The 26,517-nt window shown below is 36.7% G+C and overlaps 1 protein-coding gene across 1 annotated transcript in view; it reads left to right on the top strand.

Moving 5' to 3' along the window:
* SPTBN1 (spectrin beta, non-erythrocytic 1) overlaps positions 1-26,517 on the top strand; it is a 171,856-nt gene that overhangs the window by 140,667 nt on the left and 4,672 nt on the right. The window contains exons 23-33 of the mRNA XM_070932247.1: positions 384-662; positions 1,839-1,969; positions 5,052-5,256; positions 5,901-6,275; positions 8,234-8,478; positions 9,914-10,052; positions 12,237-12,321; positions 12,942-13,138; positions 15,255-15,355; positions 16,599-16,662; positions 24,066-24,304. Coding sequence (XP_070788348.1) covers positions 384-662; positions 1,839-1,969; positions 5,052-5,256; positions 5,901-6,275; positions 8,234-8,478; positions 9,914-10,052; positions 12,237-12,321; positions 12,942-13,138; positions 15,255-15,355; positions 16,599-16,662; positions 24,066-24,304 — 2,060 coding nt within the window. The remainder of the gene's footprint in view (positions 1-383; positions 663-1,838; positions 1,970-5,051; positions 5,257-5,900; positions 6,276-8,233; positions 8,479-9,913; positions 10,053-12,236; positions 12,322-12,941; positions 13,139-15,254; positions 15,356-16,598; positions 16,663-24,065; positions 24,305-26,517) is intronic.

Below are 26,517 nucleotides of genomic sequence, written 5' to 3'. Positions count from 1 at the left end.
AGAAACTTAAGACTATTTTATGACCACTGCAGAGATAATAAATGGCACAGTTATTTGAATCTACTCCACTTACCACAGTGAGCTGGTTTATTTCTTATGTCTGATTGAGTCTCCCATTTTGCACACATCATGATTTTCTGCAACAAAATCTTCTGACATGGATATCAGATGTAGGTGCTTTGGGCATTACTTGTTTAAATCATAAATATATGTTGACTAATCCAATGAATTACTCTTTATCCAATCTCTTGTTCTCAAGATGAGAGCAGCTTTGTGTAATGGTTAGAATGCTGGCCTAGAAACGGACTTCTCATTATCTTTTCTTTTAAGCATTTGTTAAACTATTCCTAGTATGAGTATTAAATTCCCCCCATCCCCTTTAGACACTTCAGAAAGAAATCCATGGACACCAGCCTCGTATTGATGACATTTTTGAGAGGAGCCAAAACATCCTTACAGACAGCAGCCTTAATGCCGAAGCAATCCAGCAGCGGCTCGCAGATTTGCAGCAGCTGTGGAACCTCCTGATTGAGGAGACAGAGAAACGCCACAAGCGCCTTGAGGAATCCCACAAAGCCCAACAATATTATTTTGATGCTGCAGAAGCTGAAGCCTGGATGAGTGAACAGGAGCTCTACATGATGTCAGAAGAGAAGGCCAAGGTAAGGCAGCTTCCTGCTATACAGGAAGCTGAGCTCATCTGCAATCACTGAGCTAAATCAATGTTTTTCCACCTCAGCAAGTTTAAGATGTGTGGATTTCAGCTCCCAGAATTCCCCAACCAGCATGATATTAAAACTATCATGCATATAATGTATAAACACCTTACTTTTGTTCCTAAAGACTGTATGGATGTTAAATATAGAATTAAAGACAGGTAGGTAGAAGTCCTGACCTTGCTAACTTTTGACTTGAGTTCAGTTCACTGTGTTTATTTCTTTTTTGATGGACACATATGTTTCTAGAAAAGCTGACCTATTCTGTTTCAGATTTCATAAACTTGGGATAGGATTCTTGTAATTTGGATTTGAATAACCCAGTTTAAAGCAATAAAAATATTTTAAAATCATTGAACTAGAAATCAAAAAGCAGCACGGGGGAAAAAGCAACAGGCCTGACATACACCCTATTGTGGCATGTCACTGGGATTGTAGTTTATGCCCCATCATATCTATGCCATATTGGGACCATCATTATTGTTAGATCATTTAGTTAACTTACTTTCATTAGAAATGCTGTGGTGTACTACAGCTGTTTTTTAAGTCATTTGTGTCATTTACAAAACAGATAATTAGTCAGTTTTCTTATAGCTAAACAACACTGAATGATGTGAACAGGACTAGAGAATGTATTCTCTGTCCTCTATAATCCAGCACTTTTGATGTAGGTTGATTTTCCATAGGTAACAGTAACAGCATTGGGAACTGTTAACCTTAAGTTAACAATTTTCCATTTAGCAGACTTTAGTAGTATATTTCTAGATGTCCTGACATCATCCTCATATAATAGACAAGTCTAGTGCAAGTAATGTGGGGAAGGCAATTACATTTATTTTATATAATTCATAATGACTCACATAATTTGAGTAATAAAGTTATTATACAAGTTGTACAAATTATAAAATGCATGTCAAAATTGCCACAAATTATATAATTTGCTTAATTTGCATAATGACACAATTACACAAATGACAAATAAGTCATGAATTACATCATTGCAAGTAACACAAATAGTGGACAACACTCTTACCAAACGGTCGGGAAAAGGCTTTGCTAAATTTGCAAATTAGGATAATTTGCCATTTAATAAACATGATTTGTTCTCTCTTGAAACTTTAGGATGAACAAAGTGCGGTTTCTATGTTGAAGAAACACCAGATTTTGGAACAAGCTGTAGAGGACTATGCTGAGACGGTCCACCAACTTTCCAAGACCAGCAGAACTTTGGTAGCAGATAATCATCCAGAGAGGTGGCTCCTACCGTTCTGCCTTTATAATTTGCTTTTGTTCTTAGGCCTTGTAAGAACTGCTGTGCTGGATCTGATGAGTGGTTCATTAAGATTAGCATCCTTTCCGTTTCTAAGCTCTTCTAAACTTACAATTATTCTGGGTAAAAAAACAAGCAGCATGATTACTCATAGCCTGATTTAGATCTAACAAACTGCAGATTTCCTGTTCTGTTCAAGTATTCCACTTAAGTATTTCCTCGCTCCTTCCCTTTTGGATTCAGAAGGGACTTAAAAAGCTTGTGCTTTCAGTTTTAAATAAACCATGGCTTTCCATGATAACTGTATTCAAGGAATTTTGAGCTGCAGTTTTAGGACACACCAGGAAACTTTGTTTGTTTCTTCATTGCATTGCATTTCCCTCATTGTTTACTCCCATCTTTGAACAAGTTAGCACAGATTACTAGATGTAGTCCTCAATTTAATGTCCATTCAAATTACAAAAGACCTCCACAGGGCTAATTTAAGAACAGATTCAAAGTGCTTGTGGCATCCCTTCCCAATCATGTGATCTCATTTTGGGTGCTCAGTAACCATCCCACCTTTACAATTGTTTGCAGTGTTCCACAGTCATGTGATTGTGATTTATGACATTTTGCCAGAAACCAGTATTAATTTCATATTACATTTGCTTAACAACCATGGTGCTTCACTTGACTGCCGCAAGCAAGTTCGTAAAATCGGTCATGATCACATGATAACTTGTTTAACTGATAAGACTTGTGATCATAATTTCAGGCTCAATTATAGTCATGTTAGGAACTACCAGTACATCATTCCTTTTGGCAAAATTATTCATTCTTCCATGCAAATAAATATCACGTTCTTCAGTAGGACAGGCTGCCAGGAATAGAGACCAATAAAAACAAGAAATAAAAATCTTGTTCTAAAGAGAAATGACATAAATGGGAGATGGAATGGGGAAAGAAAAGAAAGCAAGAAAAAAAAATCAGGCATGGATTCTTAACCTACAGTTTCTCTAATAGTGCAATATAGATATCATACTGTGTTGTAATTAAAAATTATTGCTTACTTTTTTATATGCATAATATCAGAGAGAGAAGAACTGATGTAATGGGCTTTCTTCATTTCTCTTCATGTGATGGAACATCTGCTGTTGTTGATAGCTGAGAGAAAAAAAATGCTCAATACTTACGGTCTTTTTCTAAATGCTATTAAAATTGTACTTTCATTTTATGATTGAATGGCACCACAACTAAACTCCTTTTGGAGATGTGTGTATGTAAAAAATAAATAATTATTTCTTGACATTATATACTGGCCTATCAGGTAAATGTTTAAAGTTTCCCAAGCAGTGTAGGATGGAAATACTGATTTGATTTTCAAAACCTTCAATTTTTTAATCAGAATTTCAAACTGCAGAATTATTCAGCATTCAAAAATTACTCCCTCTGAAAAAGGCAATTGAAATTGGAAAATCAAATGCCAAGTATATAATAGAAAGGTCAAATAAGAAAAAGAAATTGTGTACTGTATAATTCATGGGTATATATATTTAACAGAACATGTCAGTGTTCACATAGGACAAGTGGGCCAGAGAAAAATGGAGAAATCTAGCAGAGAAATAGAATAGTTTTAATTTTCTCTGTAATTCTTCATACTGTCTGAATTCTGGCACATTCCCCATCTATATATGCTTCCAATTCTTGTTCATTGGTTGGGAAAGAAATTAGCTAACTAATGGAATCTGATTAGTTTCCTCTGGAAATTTTAAAGTCACAAGCTGTGAGGTGCCTTTTATTAATGTGGACCATTTGTTTATCAATAGCATTCAGCACTGGCAGAAATCCAAGCAGTCTAAGCCAAGTTCATATCCTTCCTCTAGGTCATGTGAAAAGTCATAGGATTAGATTGCTAGATCTGGAATGTATTTTAACATTCTCTCTCATACTTGTCTTTTAGCAAAACAGAATATGAAGCTATGAGACTGTGTGTTGTTTGTGACTATTTTTCCACAGCCAAAAGCTGTATTACAAATTAACTTAAAAGTATAGTCGCCCCATTGTGCTGGAGCTAATGAGATAAGTTAATTAATTGCACACAGTTCTGATTTGGTTCCCGAGGCAGAGATTGGAACTGGCTGCTCCCAGATGGAATAATGAGGGCTGGTGTGGTGTAGGGGTAAAGTGGGGCAGCCTAGAAATTCCATTAAGTACATAATCCATACATACATGCATACCAATTGTTACTATAATTTATTTTTGTACAAAGCTGCAGCCTGAATTGCCAGAAACATTAAAAAGTGGTAATAATGCTTAGGAGCTGATTTTTAACAAAAACAGTCAAAGATAAAACTGGCTCAATTTCTCAAGTAAAAGCAATGGAAGAAATAATAATAACAATTATAATAACAACAGTTGAAGAGCTACAACTGTGATTGCTCATTGTTTGATATATAATAGTAAAACCTGCTGCAATAATACCTTTAACATATTTAAACAATATCTCCCTATCCCAGATTCTTAGGAAGGACTGGCTAGATGGATAAAAATGTCAAGTCCAGTCTAAACGTCTGGCTGACTGCAACCAACAACAACAATAATAACAATAACAACACTAATAAATTAAATTATTAAATTAATTAATTAATTAATTAATTAATTAAATTATTAAATTAAATTGTTGCCCAATTCTCAGTGCAAAACATATGTCTCTTTAAGAGAGGCTTTGGTGTTTTCCTTTTGCTAAGCAAATTTCTTCTAAAATAAAAAAGAAAAATTACGCATTTGGTTGGTCACTGTGGCAGCAGAGGATTAAGTTAGTTTGGTCTTGCAAGATCGAATCTGGTTTGGTCACTGGGACCAGAGATTTACTCTTCCAAGCTTTCAGACTCATGCTGTATCCATCTTCAGGGAACTTCTCTCTACTGGAATATGTGCTTTGGGCTATAAGATTATTACTAGATTGGTCTCAATTCTGATCCAGCAGAGTTTGGGGGTTGTTACTATATAATTGACTATATTTATATGGACTTATTTAAACTAGGCCTAGATGGAGTTTGTTTTTTTATCTTTTGTCTCCACAGTGAACGTATCAGCATGAGGCAATCGAAAGTGGATAAGCTATATGCAGGCCTGAAAGATCTTTCTGAGGAGAGGAGGGGCAAGTTGGACGAGAGACACCGGCTATTCCAGCTGAACCGTGAAGTGGATGACTTGGAGCAGTGGATAGCGGAAAGGGAAGTGGTGGCTGGATCTCACGAACTGGGACAAGATTATGAGCATGTGACAGTAAGTAGCCTGGATTCTTAGTTCCTTTCTTTTACGCACTGTATGGGAATGTGCAAGATTGGAAAATTGATATATACAAAATTGTAATCAAAATATAAATGCAATAAAAATGCTAATGTAAAAATATTAAAAGCACTCTGATAATTGAAACAGTTTTCCAGCACTGATGCCCAAAGCCTATCTAAGACTATATTTGCTTTCCACAAGATGAATATCAGAGATGGAACTAGCTAGGCATGATGCAGTCTTGCCCAATACAGCAAACAGAATGCGTTAACTAATATGTAGGATAAATTTATATATTTCAACTTGCATTCTATTGTTGTTAATTGCTTTGAATATCATATGTAATGAAAAGCAGAAAAATATGTTGGGTATTTTTGAGCCACAGAAATTAATTTAGGAGTCAGAATATATATTACATATGATACAGTTGTCAGGGTTCCAGCTGATCTGACCCGAGCCATTTTGAAGCTTTAACGTTGCCAACAGTTTTGCTTTATTGATGTCCATTTCCCTTTGAATATAACTTTATCCAGTATATTATTAGTTGGGCAGTAAGTTTTGTGTGTTCATGCTATATCTTCCTCCAGTTTATCATTTTGATCCAAGGCTTATTTACATAAGCATCCTTTTTCTCCCAGATGTTGCAAGAGAGATTTCGTGAATTTGCCCGAGACACTGGAAATATTGGACAGGAACGTGTTGATACCGTCAATCGCATGGCTGATGAACTCATTAATTCTGGACATTCTGATGCTGCTACTATTGCTGAATGGAAAGATGGTCTCAATGAGGCCTGGGCTGATCTCTTGGAACTCATTGACACAAGAACACAGATCCTTGCAGCCTCTTATGAACTACACAAATTTTACCATGATGCCAAGGAGATCTTTGGACGAATACAGGACAAACATAAGAAGCTTCCTGAAGAACTAGGGCGGGATCAAAACACAGTAGAAACTTTGCAAAGGATGCATACAACATTTGAACATGACATTCAGGCCTTAGGAACACAGGTATGCATATTAAATAAACATGTTAGTGTGTTCCTTTAAAACTGAAGATCCTGTAGCTTGCATGACTTTGGATTCAGGAAAGGAGAGTTTGGGTTTTTCATATTTGTCAAAGTTCTCTTCATTATTTTCTACTCTTGATTTTTACATCCTCCATGTGTTTTTCTGCACTTCATGGCCTTATAATAATAATAAGTAATCTTAGTTTCTTTGTATAATTATTATCAGAGAACTCACTGCCAAAACATATAACAGTGATTATCAAGAGATCAGTAACAGAGAGCAGACAGGTTGATCAGCCTAATATTTAAATTGATCCATTTAGAAAATTCAAATAAATACCAGCTACTGAAGAGGAATAGTTAGAAATAGAAGTTGTTTTCAAACTCGGGGGCAACATGAAGGAATTCATTTCAACAGCCTTTATAAACGCTTGGAATTGATGGACTTTTGGGTAGACTCAGTTTTACTATTTTATATATATTATTTGGTTGATTCCTAAGGCTACCCACTCTTCAATGACTGGGAAATTTGCAAGCAATTAGAAACAATAAGAATTACAAAATATTAATAAAGAAACACACTGGGGAGACATTAGTTTCTACTATATTACAGATTTATTTATCTATTTATCTTCTATGCCTTCCATCTCTCTATCCAAAGTGACTCTGGGCGGCTTAAAGTACATAAGAGGATCCCTGGTGAATTAGAGCAAAAACCCACATTATCAAATATTTTGTATCACTCAGTGGTCTATGGATGCATTTGGGAAGCTCACAAACATAAGAAGATTATTAGGCCACTTCTACCATTGCTTCCCAGCAATTAATATGTAAGGTATCCTACTTACATTTTGGCAGGTAATACAAAGCTATTAAAACTAGCAGCCACTGATAGAATCATAATTCATGCATTTGTCTAGGCCTATTTTGATGACAACAAACTCTATAACTTACCTATTTGTTGTCTTTTTTGGCACATGGAAAATGTTCATGCTAGAACTAGAACTAGTTCATGCTAGGACTTGATTTGTTGATGGGTGGTGAAAAAAACTCTTCTATAGAAAATAAATTCCATGAAATTCTTCAATGGGGATTGTCAATTGTAACTTTCATAAAGTGGCTAGACATTTTCTAGAACTTTCCTTGAGTTTTTAAAAACTTTTTTTTTCTTTAACATACCATTATGATTATCAAACATTACAAAAGAGCCCTATATGATTTTAAGCTGCTTTTTGGTTGAGGATTTTAATTTTTAAAAAGAGACAATAGCTATAGATAGGAGGGGAGAAGGACTCCAATATCTACCTCCAAACATTTTCCTAAAATATCTAAGAAGTTAAAAATTGGATCCCTATTCACATGTGCATGTTCGGCATGGGGGACCAAGGTTTGGTAGTAGTGGCAGTAGTGATGGTATTTCAAAACTTATAGAGGGAGACTTTTAGTTCTGTCTCTGTCAATTTCTAAATGGGGCCAGAATGTATTTATTTGTATGTAATTAAACAGTATAGTGGAAACATTCCTTTAAACCCCAAAGCACAATGTCAAGGAAATTGAATTACTGTACTGCTCAGAGGGACTCAACTCATATAATTCCATAAATTGTTTAAATCTAGCAGATTTACCTATTTTTGCTGAATGGGAACTGAGCGCAAAGTAGAAATCATCAGTTCAGTATACCATCCAAGTTTTAATTTATATATTGCCAGTGTGGCTGGGTAATTTCAAAATATAAACAGAACTTAATGTTTAGATTCAAGTCTGGTTTTTTTTTTAATAAAGGGAGATATTAATTATCAGATTCTCCAGCTTCCCCGTGTCCTCAGTAGTTGCAGCATAAATAAAGCCCCAGTTATGAATCTATTAGGGCAAAGCATGTTGATAAAAGAGGTATAAATAATCCTAAATATTTGCCTACATAATTGTTTTGGCTGATTTGCTTCCATTTTTTCACATCAGGTGAGACAACTCCAAGAGGATGCTGCCCGCCTTCAGTCTGCCTATGCTGGGGACAAAGCTGATGATATCCAGAAGCGGGAAAATGAGGTTTTGGAGGCATGGAAAACGTTGCTAGATGCCTGCGAAGGACGCAGGGTCAGGCTGGTGGATACTGGTGACAAATTCCGTTTCTTCAGTATGGTCCGTGACCTCATGCTTTGGATGGAAGATGTAATTCGTCAAATTGAAGCCCAAGAAAAGCCAAGGTAAGCAGGACTAATATGCAGAGGCTATAGGTGTTTCATAACAGTATAGAGGACTGAGCAGTATAGATGACATCTATCTTGCATTCTGAAATCATTATAGTACTCAGGTGTAATTAGATGAATTCAAATCCAAATTTAATGAAGAACATAATGGGGCACTTATTGATCTAGGGGTTCTGTTTCAAGGTTGCAGGCATGCACATGTTGACATAGTTCTAAAGAACTGAAGTATTTACTTCAGTTTAGGTAGTCAGGATTGTAATTCAAATCCCTACAGAACACGCTTGGGTAAAAAGTGCCAATTACAGTCTAAGCAAGAGTCACAAAATGCGAAAGTAGGTAGTAAGCCAATCAAAGAGTCATAGAGTCATGAGCAAGAAGCAGGAACAAGAATCACAAACAAAGACTGAAAGCAAAGCAACTATCTAAATCTCTTTGTAGACAGCTAACTACAAATACTCATGCCCTTTGGCTAGGAACGAGCCTCACTGAGGAGTGTTGTTCTGCTCCTTGCTAGACCAGGGGCTTAGGGGTCATACTTTGTCATTGATTGTTCCAGATAAAGAGAAGAAGCCTGTAGCTGATCAGCCTCAAATGAATTCTGGTTTAAAGATTCCTAAAATGGGCAGTCCTGAAACTGACAATCCACCGGCTCAACTGGAGCAATATTGTAGAAGTCAAGATCAGAGTCAGATACCGAAACATGGTTCACAGCACTAGGTTTCTATTTGTAAAGTGACAATTGAGACAAAACATATACCACCTCAGAATGAAGTTGGTCTCTTTGATAACAGTGAGCCATAAAATTAAAGATTGAACAATTTTTTCACACGAACGAACAAGTGCTTTTACAGCTATAAGAGGCCAACAAGATTTCTAGGTTCACAATTTTGCCTATTGCTTCAATGATAATTAATCTTTTTCTATTTGACTTGGACAAACTGGAATAGTTTTGGTTCTTTCATAGATGTTTATCCAATTTAACTGCAGGATATAGAATCAGAGTTAGGACTGCAGGTAATCCTCTCTCAACAACAGCAATTGGGACCGGAATTTCTCATCGCTAAGCAATGCAGTCATAGAACACAATGTCAATGATTGTGTTGCTTAGCACCAGGAATCCCGGCAGTCCCTGTTGACATCATTAGGATTGTTGTGCCAGTTCTGGATGGATGTTGTCTAAAGTGGAGGGAGGGTGCGAAATTGTGCAACAGTGAATTCCACATTTAAGATGAGAGAGTTAGCTTTTAATATATATGGCTGTTAAAGCAAAATAGGATTAAATAGAGCCAAGCAGGCATAACTCAGAAATGGATTGCTGTTATCTGAAAAAAAGAATGAGGCCTCCAATTTGGATTAGCTCCTGTACAGACTTTTTATAAGTTTTTAAACATATTTGGTATTTGGATTTAAAATTATCAATATTTTATTTTAGGGATGTTTCTTCTGTAGAACTGCTGATGAATAATCACCAAGGGATCAAAGCAGAAATAGACGCCCGAAATGATAGCTTTACAACCTGCATTGAGCTTGGTAAATCATTGCTGGCAAGAAAACACTATGCTTCAGAAGAGGTACTGTCTTCTTTCTGCCTACGGAGAGACAACTTTGCAAAGAACACATAAAAACTGCTATGTCAAACCCAAGAACTACCTTTGCTCATTGAAACTCCAATTACTTATATCATTCACCTTCACCTTCGACATTATGTAGGCTTGTACTGAATTTGTCCCTCAATTCATCTAACCATGAATTTATATCTCATATTCCCAGAGTTTATCAAATTTGTTTACAAAGAATAAAATTTAAAAATAATAACTAAATTATGGGAAAAAACTTTCCGGTTTTCATCCCAACCATCAAGGAAAATACTTTCAGCTAATAATGGAAACTCAACAGTAAAAGCTATCTAAAATAGCAAACCCAGTAATAACATAACAATCCAGCAACAGCAGCAGCACAAGGTGCTTTAAACCAGATTTTACCAAAGTAAAATATTTTTTGCTTGCTAAGACATTATCATCCATCCATTCATCCATCTGTCCATATCTATCGTCCGTCTGTCCGTCTGTCTGTCTGTCTGTCTGTCCGTCTATCTATCTATCTATCTATCTATCTATCTATCTATCTATCTATCTATCTATCTATCTAGCAATAGATGAATTTTTAAATTCCCTTTTCCGACTTGCAGACATAAGTACCAGTAGCCCTTACTTAACAACCACAACTGGGAGTGGCAACTCCATCACTAAGCGATGCAGTCATTAAGTGAGACATCTCATAACTGCGTTGCGATTTTACTGCCAGCTTCTTTATTGACTCTGATTATCAGAAGCTGGCTGTGAAGAATGCAAAGGGCACTCATGTGACTGGGATGCTGCAACTATCATAAACACCTGCTGGTTGCAAAGATCCAAATCTCAGTCACAGTCTGTAGAGATGCTTCAATCGTTGTAAGTGGGAGAACCATTTATAAAGTTACTTTTTCAGCACTGTTGTAACTTTAACTGGGCATTCTTTAAGCAAGGATTACCTGTAGTTTGAATTGTGCTCACACTTAATTAGAAACTAGTGCTGAAGTACAAGTAAAATACAGTATCTCCCTATACCTTTAGAATACAGGTAGTCCTCAGCCTGTTATAGTGACTATTTGAAACTATGACCGTGCCAAATGAATGGTAGTTACCAGTGGTAGACTGGTCCTCAGAGTTCTGCCCATCCCAACATCCTCTGCAGTCATATGATCATGATCTGAGTGTTTGGCAGTTGGGTCACACCTACAACCAGTTGCAGTGCCCTGTGATCTGTGATTGCCATTGCAACCTTTCTTCCCAGTTTTCCCATAAAATCAAGTCCCCCCCCCACCTGTGTACCAAGTTTGTGCTGCACTAGCCACTGGTGGATGCTCCCCAACCCATGCCACACCTCTCATGTACCCTCCCTGACTTGCGCCACTCTTCTAGTGCACACCCTTGCATCCTTGCACATGCCAAACCTCTCCTTGACCCTCCCATCTGCACACTTCCCTCTGACTTGTGCTGTGTGTCACCCCCTTCTTAACTCATTCCATACTCTCATGTACCTGCTCACACTCTGCAACTTCATACACTGTCCATGATCTTCTCTCACATCCTTGCACAACCTCCTTGACCCTCTCACCCCATGCACCCCTTTGCTTCCTCCCCAACTCGGCAACAGCCACATACCTGCCTGCCAGTCTACGACTTGCAATTTCCTGCTAGCTTCCCCACTGACTTTGATTGTTGGAAGCCAGCAAGAAATTGTCTCACCTAACGGCCATGGGATTCAGTTAATAGCAACAGTTAATGTGGTCACAATTTATGACTGCACTGCTTAGCAACAAAAATTTCAATCCCCGTTGCTGTTATAAGATGTAGCAGAATTTAAATATAATCCAATCCACAGAGTTAATGTACCTGGTGAAGGAAAACATTTTAAGCTTTATTACTAGAAAGTTGTAAGTGAAGTTCCATATGGAAGCATATTTCCAAAATGTACTAATGTATGTCAAAGGCCATCTTCCCACTTGCTACTGTTAAAAGAAAAATTGATTCATTATTTTATTTATTCATTTATTAAATGTATTGGTCATTATTCTTGGCTCTGGGTTCTAAATATTATCATAAGAGTGCTGTGGCAGTAATGCTGGCTAATTTATTATGTGGTTAGGAACTGTGTTATAAGTAGTTATAAAGCCTGTAAATGATACTGATTCCCATTTTAAATGTTTCTTTTAGATAAAAGAGAAGTTACTGCAATTGACAGAAAAAAGAAAAGAAATGATTGACAAGTGGGAAGACAGATGGGAATGGCTGAGATTGAGTAAGGATTCCATGTCTGCCTTTTTATAATGGCATGATCCCTCTCTCTCTCTCTCTCTCTCTCTCTCTCTCTCTCTCTCTCTCTCTCTCTCTCTCTCTTTTGAAGAACTGTAGTTTCCATAAAATGTATTTCAGATTGCAGGTTACAAGTGATTGTTCCAATCCCTCCTTCCTCCCTCCCGTAAAAATATTTATTAATGTTGGAAAGTTTATGATTAAAACAAGTATTGTGGCAGATGTTCCTGTTAGCCAGAGCCTACTTCAGCGGGATAAACAGTAGAAAAACATTCATAGTATATGTAAGTAAATATGTATATTAAAACAAAATTAAAAACCATTAATATAGGACAAAGGAAAGATTGTCCAAATATTTTCATATTTGCTCTAATTTTTGTGGCAGTCGGACCAAAGGTCCTGAATGAGAAAAGAGATATGCACATGTCATATCACAGCAAGAGTTCTAAAAATCTGCCCTTGGGATTGGCCGTGTTGTCTAAGACTGCCGGGAGTTATAATTCCGCACTATGTGGAAGATAACAGGTTTCCCCATCCCTATAGTATAGTATAAATTATAAAACATGTACTAGCTCTGAAGATGGTATGTTTCTGACTTTAACTTAGTTCTGGAAGTACACCAGTTTTCAAGGGATGCCAGTGTTGCCGAGGCCTGGCTGTTGGGACAGGAGCCGTATTTATCAAGTCGTGAAATAGGGCAAAGTGTGGATGAAGTGGAGAAGCTCATCAAGAGGCACGAAGCCTTTGAAAAATCAGCCGCAACTTGGGATGAAAGATTTTCAGCACTTGAAAGACTTACCACGGTAGGTAACAAGACCCAAATCAGATGTTTTTCATGATTATTACCTGACCTAATTAAATTATGTAATTAATCACATGAATCGTTAATCAAGGATCAGCAATATTTATTGAACATAATTACATTAATTGAAGAATAAAAACAGCATGTCTGAAGTGAGCATAGTTAGTGCTTTGAAGTATCATATATTTACATTGCATTAGAAGGAGCAGCAGAAATCACATCACCCCAAAATGGCACCCACAGAATTGTAATCTTTATATAAATTCAAGTTAAAATGGCTGGAATCTTGCAAAATGGCAGTGTAATTTTTGCAGTGTTATTGCAGGAAAGATCATAATAATTTTAAGGAAGAGATCCTGACAGTTGGCAATCTCTTAAGATTTTTGCCAGTACTATAGTTGAGGGCTGCAGGTAGTCCTCAACCTAAGACCACAATTGAGCCCAAAATGTCTGTCGTTAAGTGAGACAGTTGTTAAGTGAACTTTGCCCCATTTTATGACTTTTCTTCCTACAGTTGTTAAGTGAATCACTGCAGTTAAGTTAGTAGCACTTTCGTTAAGTGACTCTGGCATCCCCATTGACTTTGCTTGTCAGAAGGTTACAAAAGGGGATCACATGACCCTGAGACATAGCAACTGTCGTAAGTATGAGTCCGTTGCCACGCATCTGAATTTTGATCACATGACTATGGCAGGGGCGGGTTCTACTTACCTTTACTATTGGTTCGCAAAGGGATCGCACATGCGCCTTGCTTCTGCGCATGCACAGAAGCTTCTGCGCATGCGCAGATCGTCAATGACGACATCCGGGGCGGGGGGCAGAGCCTCCCACCAATTTTACTTCCGGTTCTTCTGAACCGGTCCAAACCAGGAGCAACCCACCACTGGACCATGGGGATGGTACAACTGTTACAAGTAAAAAACAGTCATAAGTCACTTTTTTCAATGCTGCTGTAACTGAATGGTCACTAAATGAACTATTGTAAGTCAAGGACTACCTGTAAATTAAAATAAGCATTCCTTCTTACGTGAAAGTAAAAGATTAGTAATACCCTGTTTAAAATATTCTTGCTAATTACAGCTTTTTAAAAAGTTTATAAATGTTAATTAAAACACTGAAATAGCATTGATTTTAAATTAGCACAACTGTGGGTAAATTTTTACAATATCTTTTATACTGCAATAAATAGCCTTCATCCGAATTCATCCTAGGGTATATAAGAGTTATGAAAAGACTGAGACACATTATTAATACAGTACTATAAACCATGAAACTTCATCATTAATACAAATCAATTGCATATTTTTTTTAAAGAGATTAAGATTTAAACCAGTTTTGAAATTTTAAAATGTCTTGCTAAATCAATAAGCTTGAACCTGATGTTGGAATGATGGCGCTGTCACCAAAGAGCATTGCAAAGATTGGGTAAATAAGCTTGGATGGCTCATAATCTTTGTCTCTTCTCACACTGCCAAAAAAGCAATGAGGTTTCTAAAACTGTTCTTTTAGCTCAGATTAAAACCTCAGCTGGAGGTGTGAAAGCAACAGCAGTGGATGTCCTTCCTATGCAGAGTGCTTCATCCTTCTTCCATTCCATTCCATTTCTTCCACTGACTTTTTCCTGAGGAGAAAAGAGAAAAAAAGGAGCTAGGGCACTTTAAATATCAGGAAATACGGTCTAATGGTTTGTGGGAAGTATAGTTTCCCCCATTTGAAGTATCTAGGGCAGGGGTGTCAAATTCATGTCACAGCGGCATCACATGACATATTGGGACTTTTTTCCCCTTTGCTAAACCTAGCGTGGGCATGGCCAGCGCATGACGCATCCAGCCCATGGGCCGGGAGTTTGACAGCCCTGATCTAGGGGATTAAAGTTACAGAAATTGGATTATTCAGTTGGAATACAATGAATTTTTTCTATCTTGCAACTGGGAATAGCCTACTACAGCCTAGCTATTACAGTATGTCTGATATGGGATATGAGGAGGCTGACTCTCCACTACCTGGGCTTAATAGGATAAGAAATTAAATTTGTGAATGAAAGAACCCTAATATATTGCTTTCTTGAATCTTCTCTGCTCCTGCAATCTCATTCCCTTCCCTCCCCTCCCCTCCAGTTGGAATTGTTGGAAGTACGTAGACAGCAAGAGGAAGAGGAGCGGAAGAGACAGCCTCCTTCTCCAGAGCCAAGCCCCAGAACTGGGGAGGAGTCTCAATGGTGAGTATCTGGAAAAGGATATGATGTAACACAAAGGTGAACCTAAAACCTCATATAAAAGCTCAGTTAAGGTTTTTTCTGATAGCCAGCTGTAGGTGAATATTTTTAATAAATATTTATTAATTTATTAGCGCTATATGCAGTTTCATCACTAGGAAAATACTTTGATGCAGAGTTAAGCAATCTTCAAGTGACCAAGAGCCCTACTAATCAGGAGAGCTGAAGGCAAGAAAGTTGATGGTTCAATATCATACATCTTAGTAGGGAACTCCCTGTGGGGTTATTTTCCACAGTGAAGACCTAATTTAGTATCTACGCTACAATTTTCATATACTTTTCATATCAGAATAAAAGTAAACTTATATCAGTTCTCAGTAATTATGGTCAATGAGTGCATTCTTTTTGAATGCTACAAAAAGAATTAAAAGCCACATGTGATATAGCAAGCACACCAGGGGCAGGTTTTAAAACCCATTGCTATCAGTTTGCTCGTGGGTGTTCTCGACACTTCTGCACAGAAGCGGATGGGCGGAGCCTCCCGCCACTGCCGCTACCAGTTCGCCCGATCTGGAGCAAACCGGTAGCAACCCACCACTGAAGCACACTCTCTTGTGTTTGCATGCTGGCTTAATTTCAGTGTAGGCCATACAAACCCAAAAGAGGGGAAACATTTTTTTTTTAAGGTGAATTTAAGTATAGATGTAGTTCGTTCTCAGTCTTTTTTGAAGACTGGGACATTGGAACAGTAAATAGCTATTACCTTGCATTAGCATAGAAATAATATCCATTTATTGAAAGTTAAAACCTTTGGATGTATCTATGTTTGGTGCTAGAAATTTAAACTTGATAGGACTACTATGTGTATGAAAGACATTGAAATGGGAAGTTTGCATGTGATGCATTCAGCCATTCAGGAAAAGACAATTCAGGTCTTCACAATGGTTGTTCTCGGGAAGGCAAGTTCTTCTCTGAAAATATTATATCCTGCTTTCCATATTCTGCACAAATCAGTATATGAAAAAGAAAAGTGAAAAAGGGAATAAAATAAAATCTGTCTGGAAGATCAAGATGAAAGATAATTCAAAGTAAAAATTTACCTTCCAAAGATTAAATAAAGTGGTAATCAGAGTGCGTTATATTACATTTTGAGCTCTTGACAGATTTAAGCAGATATCTTGGTTAATTAAAAGTAACTTGTCTTTTGTATTACCTTTCACTCTTGCTTTTTTTATCTTTTCTATAGGGATGGCACAAAAGGAGAACAGGTTGCCCAGAATGGTTTGCCACCAGACCAGGAATCTCCCCGGGTTAGTTACCGTTCCCAAACCTACCAAAAGTACAAAAACTTTAATAGTAGATGGACAACTAGTGACCAACCACAATCTGGACTCTGAGGTGCAAAGCAGTTTGCGAAAGACAGTTGGCTGCTTTTTCTTCTGTTTCTCCTTGTTTTATTTACTTTTAAGTTCCTTTCATTGCCTCTCTCTCCACATCTTCAAGCTACCAAGCTTTAGTTAACTAATAGCCACCACATATACTGAATATAAGCATACATATATATTCATTCATTCCTTGAATTTAATATTTTAGATGCTGTCAGATATTTGGTTGCATTGTTTTTATTTCATTATCTCTCATTGTGAGATTTTCACTTTGTTAATAGCCTTGAGAATTTTTGCAGTTCAAGCCACTTCTTTATGTGAGTAATTGAAATGTAATGAAATCTCATCAAAATGGAAGACAAGAAGTAGAATCTGACAGGTATGATGCTTCTAGCTATACTAACAGGTTTGAGAGCAAAATGCTGGCAAAACAACAGCATTGTCCCCAAACAATATGAGTGTACATACTGCAGAGGAGACAAGAGGGGGGATTAAACAAGGTAGAAGCACCTGGCTATGGGTATACTATGTAGAGCAGGGATGTCAAACTGGCGTCACATGCAGGCCATGCCCACCCCAGCTCCGTGAAGGGGGAAAAACATCGCAAAAAATTACGTGATGAGCAACATGATGCCGTGAGTTTGACACCTGTGGTCTATAGGTTAATATCAATTGACATTCCAAGCAAATGATATCATGAATCAACAATACAAGTTAAATAACAGATTGCTCTGAAATTAACACATTATCTAACAACTGAATCGATTCTGATTTCACATTACCTCTGCAAGGATTCCTTGAGATACGAATGCTTCAGTTCACCTTATATAGAAATGGAATTAAGCTTGGAGGTATAGAAATGTCAGACTTGATCCTAAATTCTGTTAGCATCTAGGTCCTATTACAGTCAGTGAGATTACACAAAATATTTCTCTCTCATTGCTTGAATATGGGCCTATGTTCAAGGAAAAATGGGCATGCAGATTACAGCGTAACAGCCAAGGGCTACTTTCACATTTTATTTTCAGACCAAACATCCAGTTTAATGAACCATCATATGAATGACCTGCTGCATATAGAGATCAGGAAGAAAGGTTTTATGACATCTAAACCTGAGATCATACTTATATGCATCTGTACAGGCTAGGATTTGTGGTGTCCTTGGTGTTCCCTGGGCTTGGTGGTTTTCTTGTATATGTTATATACCAAACTAGATAACTTCATCAGCTAGGACTGGTTAAAAGCTGGTTAACAAATCTTGTTTGCATTCTCTGACCATCTCAGGATTGGAAGTGATTAAACCTATCTTTGTTTATGCCTTAATTTTTATGCATTCTCAAAATATAGGTGATCATGTTACACTAGTGTATATCAGAAATGATTAAATCAAAAGTTTTGACTCAAGAGATCAGTGACTATTACACAAAATATCAAGTCTTACCACAAGAGGTATTTCAAGCTGAAATCATGAGCACACATTATGAAGGAATAAATCTCAGTGAAAACAGGACCTTTATCTGAGAAAACAAGTATAGCGATTGGTCTTTCGAGATTGATGCTTTGTGCAACTATAAAAAATTTGACATTTAAAATTATCCTTTTTTCAATGTTTAGCTGCATATATCTTTATATTTCTGCACTCGGTTTTTATTTCTCCTTGTGCCACGTAAATTAAGCCAAGGGAAGGAGCATGACATTTCTTTTCATATGTTCATATGAAATAGTCATCCTTGATGCCCAACTTGTTTTTAGTTGAAGGAGGTCTTGGCTATATCCATGGTCATATTCTTATGGAAGGGAGAAGAGACAAGAATAAGATTGACACTTTAATCCATATTCTTCTACAGAGAAAGTGTGAAATATAAGAAGACTATTATGAAGAATAGAGGGAAGAAGTAATATGTGTAGAGGATGAAATTTTATACTATTGAATTTATGTGAGACCCCCATGGTGAAATTGGGGAAGAAAAAAATAATTTGGAGCTGGCTCCAGCATTAGAGAGAGTGAGGCAATGTTCTTAGACAGCAACCAAAAATTTTAGGTAACCTCTCCAAGTGTCCCTAAATTATTTTAAAAAGAAGCAATGGAATACTGTATGTGTACAGTATGACTTTTATATTGCTGTATAATGCTACTTCAGAAACTTGGACTTGATAGTAGTCCCATCCATTTCTTTGTGAAACCTGCAGTAGAAGGTCCCACTGGATTCCAATTATTGCTTTAAATTAACATCAGAAAACTACATACACATGCTGAAAATGCAAAGTAATTCTATTTGTTTTATTCATCTATTTATTTTGTTTAAACTGTGTTTCATTTTCTTAGTGAACACAACTGATTTTACTGAAAGCCAGTCAAAAACATTTTGCTGCCCGTGATAGAGCAACTTCCTTCTCAATTCAAAGTATATAGTAGCCAAACCCAACCACATTATTTTGGCACGTGAGGCTGAAAAAAATTACTCTATTCTCCATCCACTGTATTGAAATAAAATAATAATAATGAATGATTTTCAATTTGCTATTTTTTTGATGACTTCTAAATCTACTCAGAGGTATTTGTTCCACTATCCTTAATGACAGGGTTGGAAACAGTTAACAAAATTAGCTAAAGATAGTTAATGCTTACTAAATAATGTGCAATTAATGTATTAAAATATTTCATTTTGTAAACCAGATTATGGCATAATAGACAAATGGCTTCTATAGATAGATGATAGTTGGAACATTAAGAAACATTGTCATAATGTATTCCCTTTCAGTCACCTTTATTTCAGGAAACGTTTAATTTGTAAACTTTACAACTATAGAGTAGTTTCCAACAATTATCTTTAACAAACTACAGTTAGTAAATCTGGTTTTCTTTTGTCATATGGAACAATTAAAATAATATCTGGCAGAATTTGTGAAAAGCAAGAAAGCTTGGATGTATACTTTAATACACTTTTGTTTTTATTATCATGCACATCTCTTCTTTTCTCTTATCAGGATATCGGCATAAAGCTTCTTAATTTTTTATGTAATTCGATGGTTTTTTTTTTAATATTTTGGTCTTCTGTTGTACTTACTGTTTGGTCTCTGCCCCTCAAAGTGCATTAAAGAATGCAGTAACTAGAAGTGCATTCTAGTCATAAGTGTCTAAGAGGTGTTTAGCTTCAAAATAATTGGCTATATATTCAATAGAAAACTAACACAAAATATATCTGATTTTAATCTCAGCGAGAGATGCTGCAGTCTCTCCATTAATCATGGGTTATAATTTGGTTTTTTTAAAAAAAAGTACATTCAAAATTATGTTGATTGTAAGAATGTATGGGTTACCTTTCATTACCACAAATCTCTTCATTATTCATCATCTAATGAGACAGGCTCTGGAAGAAAAAGACAATGCAATATTTATTCATGCACTTTGAAAGCCAGGGAGGGATATCACTCTCCCCCTCCCGCTGCATCTTATAGTCAGAAATTGCAAACCTGAAGAAGAAGCTGACCACTAAATTGACTTGCGATTAACCTTCCAGTGATGAAAATGTGTAGTCATAACATGCTATGTCCCATCTGTTTCATTGCTGTTGTAACCCTTAGCACCCATGGTATTGTCTTTGCATGCTCAGAGCATGTTTCAATTAAAAGTTTGTTTAGCCCCATTCTTTACCCTCCACCTTTTTGTTGTTATCTATATTTTGCCTACATGTTTATTTGTTTAGGGAGCGGGGTATTCTGTTTATGGTTCAAAGCATTTAATAAAAAAAAAAATAGACCATAAAAATATTTGTCACCAAAAAGCAGTTAGAAAGTTTTTTCAGTGCCTCAAGACTTCAAGGCGTTCCTGCAGTAGCCTCATCTACCCCAAGACAATTTCTTCACTGCCTTGGGGTATGATTGCCCAGACAATCAAGCTACTTTGCCAGCAACTATAACTCAAGAGTAAGATCTATAGGCATGATCATTTAAATGGCAGAACTGTCACAAACTGGGGAGCAGCGGTTGATTTAACAGGCATGCAACAGCTCCCAGTTTTGCTTACAGTTTCACTGCCTGTGATGTAGATAGAGGGTTAAGAGGCTAACAGTACTAGGATAAAAGAAGTAGTATTTTCTTTTCTTTCTTTTACAAACATTTTAACTTTTCCCACTTTATGGAATCTAATTGGGACAGTTTCTATAATTTTCTCTGCTTTTATTGCCTACTCTGATTTAATTGATACTTAATTTTATTCAAAATCTGTAAGCAAGTAAATTAAATATTCTCATATTCTCAAGAGAGCATTTGTTCCATTCCTTAATGCTAGGAAAATTCATAGTAAGTTTTCCTAATTCTTCAAAAAAAAAGCCTCTTTCTCACATTCAGAGAAATACACATAAATATGGGAGAGTAACCGTATATTAAAAAGCATTCATATTTATCCATATTTTTGTTTATTTCAGTAGATGGATTACAACTAATAAGCTCTTTTAAGGGAAAATTTAATATTTTAGAGATAAAATTCAATATTGGAGCCTGGCTGAGTTTCAGAATTTGAGGGTTCTGTTTAAAACCAATAAGTTGTTCTATTTATGAATTTGGAAGCTTTTGAGAAAAGATCTTCGATAAAAGCTAGGTGTAAAAGGCTTCAAAATGGTTTACAATGCAATCCTGAACAAACATGTCATTCAGTAGTGTTTATCCCAACAGGGTGTGAGTGTTATCTTGGAAAAGTCACAACTTTATATTATTCTATACATGTGTACTCCAAACGAGGATCCATTCTTTCTAATGGAGCTTTGTGAGATGTACAAATATATAGAGAGAATTTACAGCTAAGATAGCACAGCTGAATCAGATGGGAGCCTAGTTGGCCTTTTCAAATTAGATCATTTGTGTTTGTATTTAATCTCAAAAGTTTCAAGGCTTTTGAAAAGAACACATATGTTGCCAAGTTCTAAAACTAAAGTAATACAACCCAGTATAATTTGCAAACTGTATTGGAACCAGTATGTTTTCTGATTGAAAACAGTAGGTGTTGGTATTGGGATGAAAAGAGATACAATATTTAAATAAATATTAATATTCCAAGCAGGGTTCCCCAAATGGCTCAAAAGTATAGAAATACAGGTAGTCCTTGATTTACAACAGTTCATTTAGTGACTGTTGGAAGTTACAACAACACTTTAAAAAAGGTGACTTATGACCATATTTCACACTTATGACCATTCTAGCATCCCCACAGTCGTGATTTACATTCAGATGCCTGACAACTAATCACATTTATGATGGTTGCAGTGTCCCAGAGACATTTGATCTCCTTTTGCAACCTTCTTCTGACAAGCAAAGTCAATGGGAAAACCAGATTTACTTAAAACTGTGTTATTAATTTAACTGCTGCAGTGATTCACTTAACAAATGTGGCAAAAAAAAGTCGTAAAATGGTCAAAACTCACTTAACAAATTTTTCACTTAAAACATACATTATGGGCTCAATTAGGTTTTTAAGTTGAGGACTACCTGTACTAATACAGGGTTTTAAAAGCAACTAATTTGCTTAATCCAGTAGTAGGGGGGATCAGATAGATTAAGACACCCATATACAGAGCATAAATTTACTGTACAGATAAAGGCTGGGAGGAAAGAATTGAAGCCATTCAATTCTTGTGTGAGGTGAATCTTTGTAACTAGAAAGTAAACTATGATAGAAGTTACAAGTTATAGAAGTTGATAACCACCTTTTACAAAAATCTAATCAAACAATTGTAGCTAAACTGGCAAATGTATAGCTTGCTACCTAATGATTCCACTGCTTCTGTATTATCCCAGGCCTGGCTAAAGCAGCAAAAATGTTTGTAGTAATTATGCCCTTTATGATTCTTTGCTTGTTTCCAATATACAAATGACACAGAGTGTTCATAATCTACTACTAGAGCATTGAGCAGTGCTAGGCTTTAACTTGCTAATAATTATCCCCACATTGCAGTATTGTAATCCTTTTTGGGCTGCTACCAATGGCTTTTTTGTGGCACAGAACTGAAAATCCCTAAACCTCAATAAATGTTATTTATCCCAACTGGAACCAAACCACCACTGTGAAAGATTAAAGCTTTCAGGATTCCGGTATAAATGATTTAGGGGAATGAAATGGCTGATGAAGACCTCAAGAAGTTACCAGTCAGAGCTGGCCCCTCCTAGGCAACTCAATTGCAACACAACGGGCAACATGACCGACAAAGCGAGTGATGGCCACAGCCTTGGTTCTGTCTTTGTTTGGGGGTAAATAGAAGTGTGATGTTGAGTGATTGTAGTGTTTTTTCTGGCTCCTTTAGCACCCAATCCACCCAATTCCAAAGTCCAGCAATTGTGACTTTGAAAAAAATTAACATTGTAACTTTTGACTGATTGCATTCCACCTTCCTTCCTTTAAGCTTGTCTATCTTTGAAAATCCAAGTTCCTTAGAATGGTGGACATAATGAAAATGCATGCTATTCTCTTCCCAATTTCTGCATGTTGCTTTTTGATTATGTTGGCAATTTGGGGATGGGATAGGACAGCATTCCTTAAACTGATGGTCTCCAGATTTCCTAAACATGATTAGAAATAATAGTTGGGACCTATGGGAGTTGAGACCCCAATATATATAGCAGATACTGTCTTGGGGAAGACTGAAATAGTAGTAGAGAGTGGGTGGCTCATATGTAGAAACTAAGAGTTCAATGCCAAATCAAGGTATTTTTTATCAATATTGCTGACTATATTACTTCACTGGCTTAATATAAGAGTTACTGCACAGATTCAGCTACAGAACTTTTATTAATGTGTGAAAAACAGCTGATGCAAATCAGTTTGAGCTTCTGTTCCTTCTGCTCTCTCCCAACTTTAAAAAAGTGAGATTCTTACTGTTTCAAAGAAGTAAAAATATTAAACGAAGCGGCAATAATTCAGGGAATGACACATTTACCACTTATCTCTCATTACCAGTTGTGGGATGGCAAAGAACATTCTCTGTAGTCAGTAGTGAAGAAATCCTTGTTGGATTACAGTTTGCATTTGCTGGATTAAATTAAAGGATCTGATCAGTAGTGCCAAGTGCAGTAAAACTCTCACAGATGGGTTCTCCCCCTCATTCTTCATTGCTTCACTTCTACCAATTGGGTACTAATCTATTGATACCTTCTAATTCCTTTGGCCTCTTGTTGCTCCAGCTGAATGTGAGAACAGTTTTATTGAGCAATCTAGGCTTTGGGACACCAAGTGTGCAAGTTTTGCAACTGAACATTTAAGGCTTTTTTTTTTAAAGAAACTATTTTGTGATATCTTCTTATTGAGCAGCAGTTACAGTCTCACTCTTGTTTCTTAGATGGGAGAAGCAAGAGAAACCAATGAAATGGTCAATGGAGCAGCAGACCAGAGGACAAGTTCCAAAGAGACAAGTCCAGCTCCTTCACCGACAGCCGATCGCAAAGCCAAGACCAGCCTCCAGGCTCAAACCGCTGCCACTCTTCCAGCCAAAACACAAGAAATACCTTCCGCCCAGATGGAGGGCTTTTTAAATCGTAAACATGAATGGGAATCACACAGCAAGAAGGCCTCAAACAGGTATTGTATTGCAATTGACAGAGAAATTTTAAACATCTTGGATTTTATTTTGATCAAGCATCTCAAAACAGGCGCTCTCCATATGGGGATATATATGTAGGTAGATTATTTGGCCCTGTAATCTTGTGTGGTACAAGAGTTGGGCACAATACATTCGTACATACGCAATGTATTCTCCCAGAAATCCTGTTCCAAGTCAGCATTCCACTTCTAATAGCAGGAAAGTATTTGTAGTCTTCCTCCCAGCAGCCTTGTTCAAGATCACTGTTTGGTCAAACTGCCATGAGCTTCACAGAAACAATAGCATTTCCCTGACACAAAGTTGATAACTGGCTAGTTAAGCATGTGAAAGAATCAACAGGTGCAATTACTTCAAAGATGGCAGCATTGGGCACTTGCTTTTCATATCTAAGGTGCCAGCTTCGATCGCTGACTTCAACATTTAAAAAGGTGTAGCAAATCTGAACTAGACTATTGCGAGTCAAAATTGCTAATACAATGTAAAATCCAGCATAACTGATGCCCAGTTTTTGTTGGACTGAAGTCTGTACCTTCGAATGACCCATTTGAGACTGCACTGTAAAAGGAGATGGCTGCATAAAAAGATTAAACAGAGGATAAAAATGTAATTAAAGGCAATTATTATTAGAGTTCATTTGGTTAACTATTTTTAAGATACATGCGCAAGCTTATAGTGATCCTCTTCTTCATATCTCAGGTGATATTTCTTCTAAAATAATAAGACTTCGGTGAGCAAAATTGTTAAATAGCATCACACACACACACACACACACACACACATAAACACTATGTGTCATGTAGGGAAGGTATCAGAATGAGGCAAGAAAAGACAGCAACATGATAATATTTTTTGGTAAGCAGCAGAAGTGTGTGTGTGTGTGCGTGTGCGTGTGTGTGTGTGCGTGTGTGTGTGTGTGTGTGTCTGTCAAAGGAGCCACATTGACCTCCAAGTGGGGTCCTTATTTTGTGCCAATATGGCTTATGGTGGCATGTTGCCGGTTGATTTCTAACATTGCTGTGACTTCCTCAGAAAGCAGTTGAATGTTAATAAAAGAGGAAGACATACAATTCTGGGTTATAATTTATTTAGATCTCCTGATTACATGCCGGACAGGAAGAAGGGAAAATACATTTTCCTGATGGCAATAAGTTTGTCAGTTTCAGATGTTTACCAAGCTTTTCACTTAGCTGCTCAGGAATATAGCGATATCATTTATGATTCTGTGCCAACAATCCCCTCCTTTCAGCAGAAAAACCTTTGTTACATCATGTTTTCTTGGTTCTGATAACAAACAGAGCCTTCGATTCAAGTTTAGGTCAGAATAAAAAGTAGGCTAACTATAATAGAGATTGCTGGAAGAGGTAATCAGAACAAAAATTTATAATCATTTTCAGTAACATCAATTTTCTGCAAGTTATGCAGAGCTTATTAAAAGGATTGCTACTCATGTCCTTTTGCCTCTCCTGTCCTGATCACCAAATAGGCTGCATGTTGGCCTTAAATCACAGGTTGTTCATTGATCATACATTGTATATAGCTGGTTTAGTCTAGCAACTGTATATGTCATCTTTCAGATCCCATAGACTTTATTGAAATAATAGAAAGGTTTCCCCAATCTTGCTAGTAGACATCTACATTCTAAATATTAATTTGGTTTAGGAACTCTTAAGTCATTATATTGGAGAAGCACCTTTTCATTGTCCAAGCAGCACTATCTGAGGCAAACCATAATGACATCAAAATAATGGCTTGTGCGTATCATGCAATTGCTGCTATTAGTTATTTGCAGCCCTTCATTATTGTGTAATATCATTCATGTTGCATTATTTCACACACTCTTGTGCAGATGCTCATATGCTCAAAACAATCCTACATGCTGCCATTCTTTCTGTTTGCCATTACGCTAATGAAGGCATTTTATTCATTCAAAATTGGTAGCCACCCCGCTGATGTGCTGTCTTACGATCAGTGAGTTTTAACTCTGATATGCTTTCTCTTTTAATCACTTATAGCAGTGATTAGTAATGATATTTGAACTGAAAATCTGAAACGTTCCAATAGGATAGGTTTTTTTAACTGCACTGTTACATTTACTTGGGTGACCAAACCCAAGATTCAGTGTTTCAAATAAAACATGTTTCAAAGTTTTAAATTCTGAGATGCATGAGAATTTGCATCCCTTTCCAAAGAG

Source organism: Pituophis catenifer, unplaced genomic scaffold (assembly GCF_029215685.1).
Source record: "Pituophis catenifer annectens isolate HBS135680 unplaced genomic scaffold, rPitCat1.0.hap2 SCAF_1, whole genome shotgun sequence".
NCBI lineage: Eukaryota > Metazoa > Chordata > Lepidosauria > Squamata > Colubridae > Pituophis > Pituophis catenifer.
Note: the sequence above shows the minus strand (reverse complement) of the source record. Positions and strands in the feature narration are given on the sequence as shown.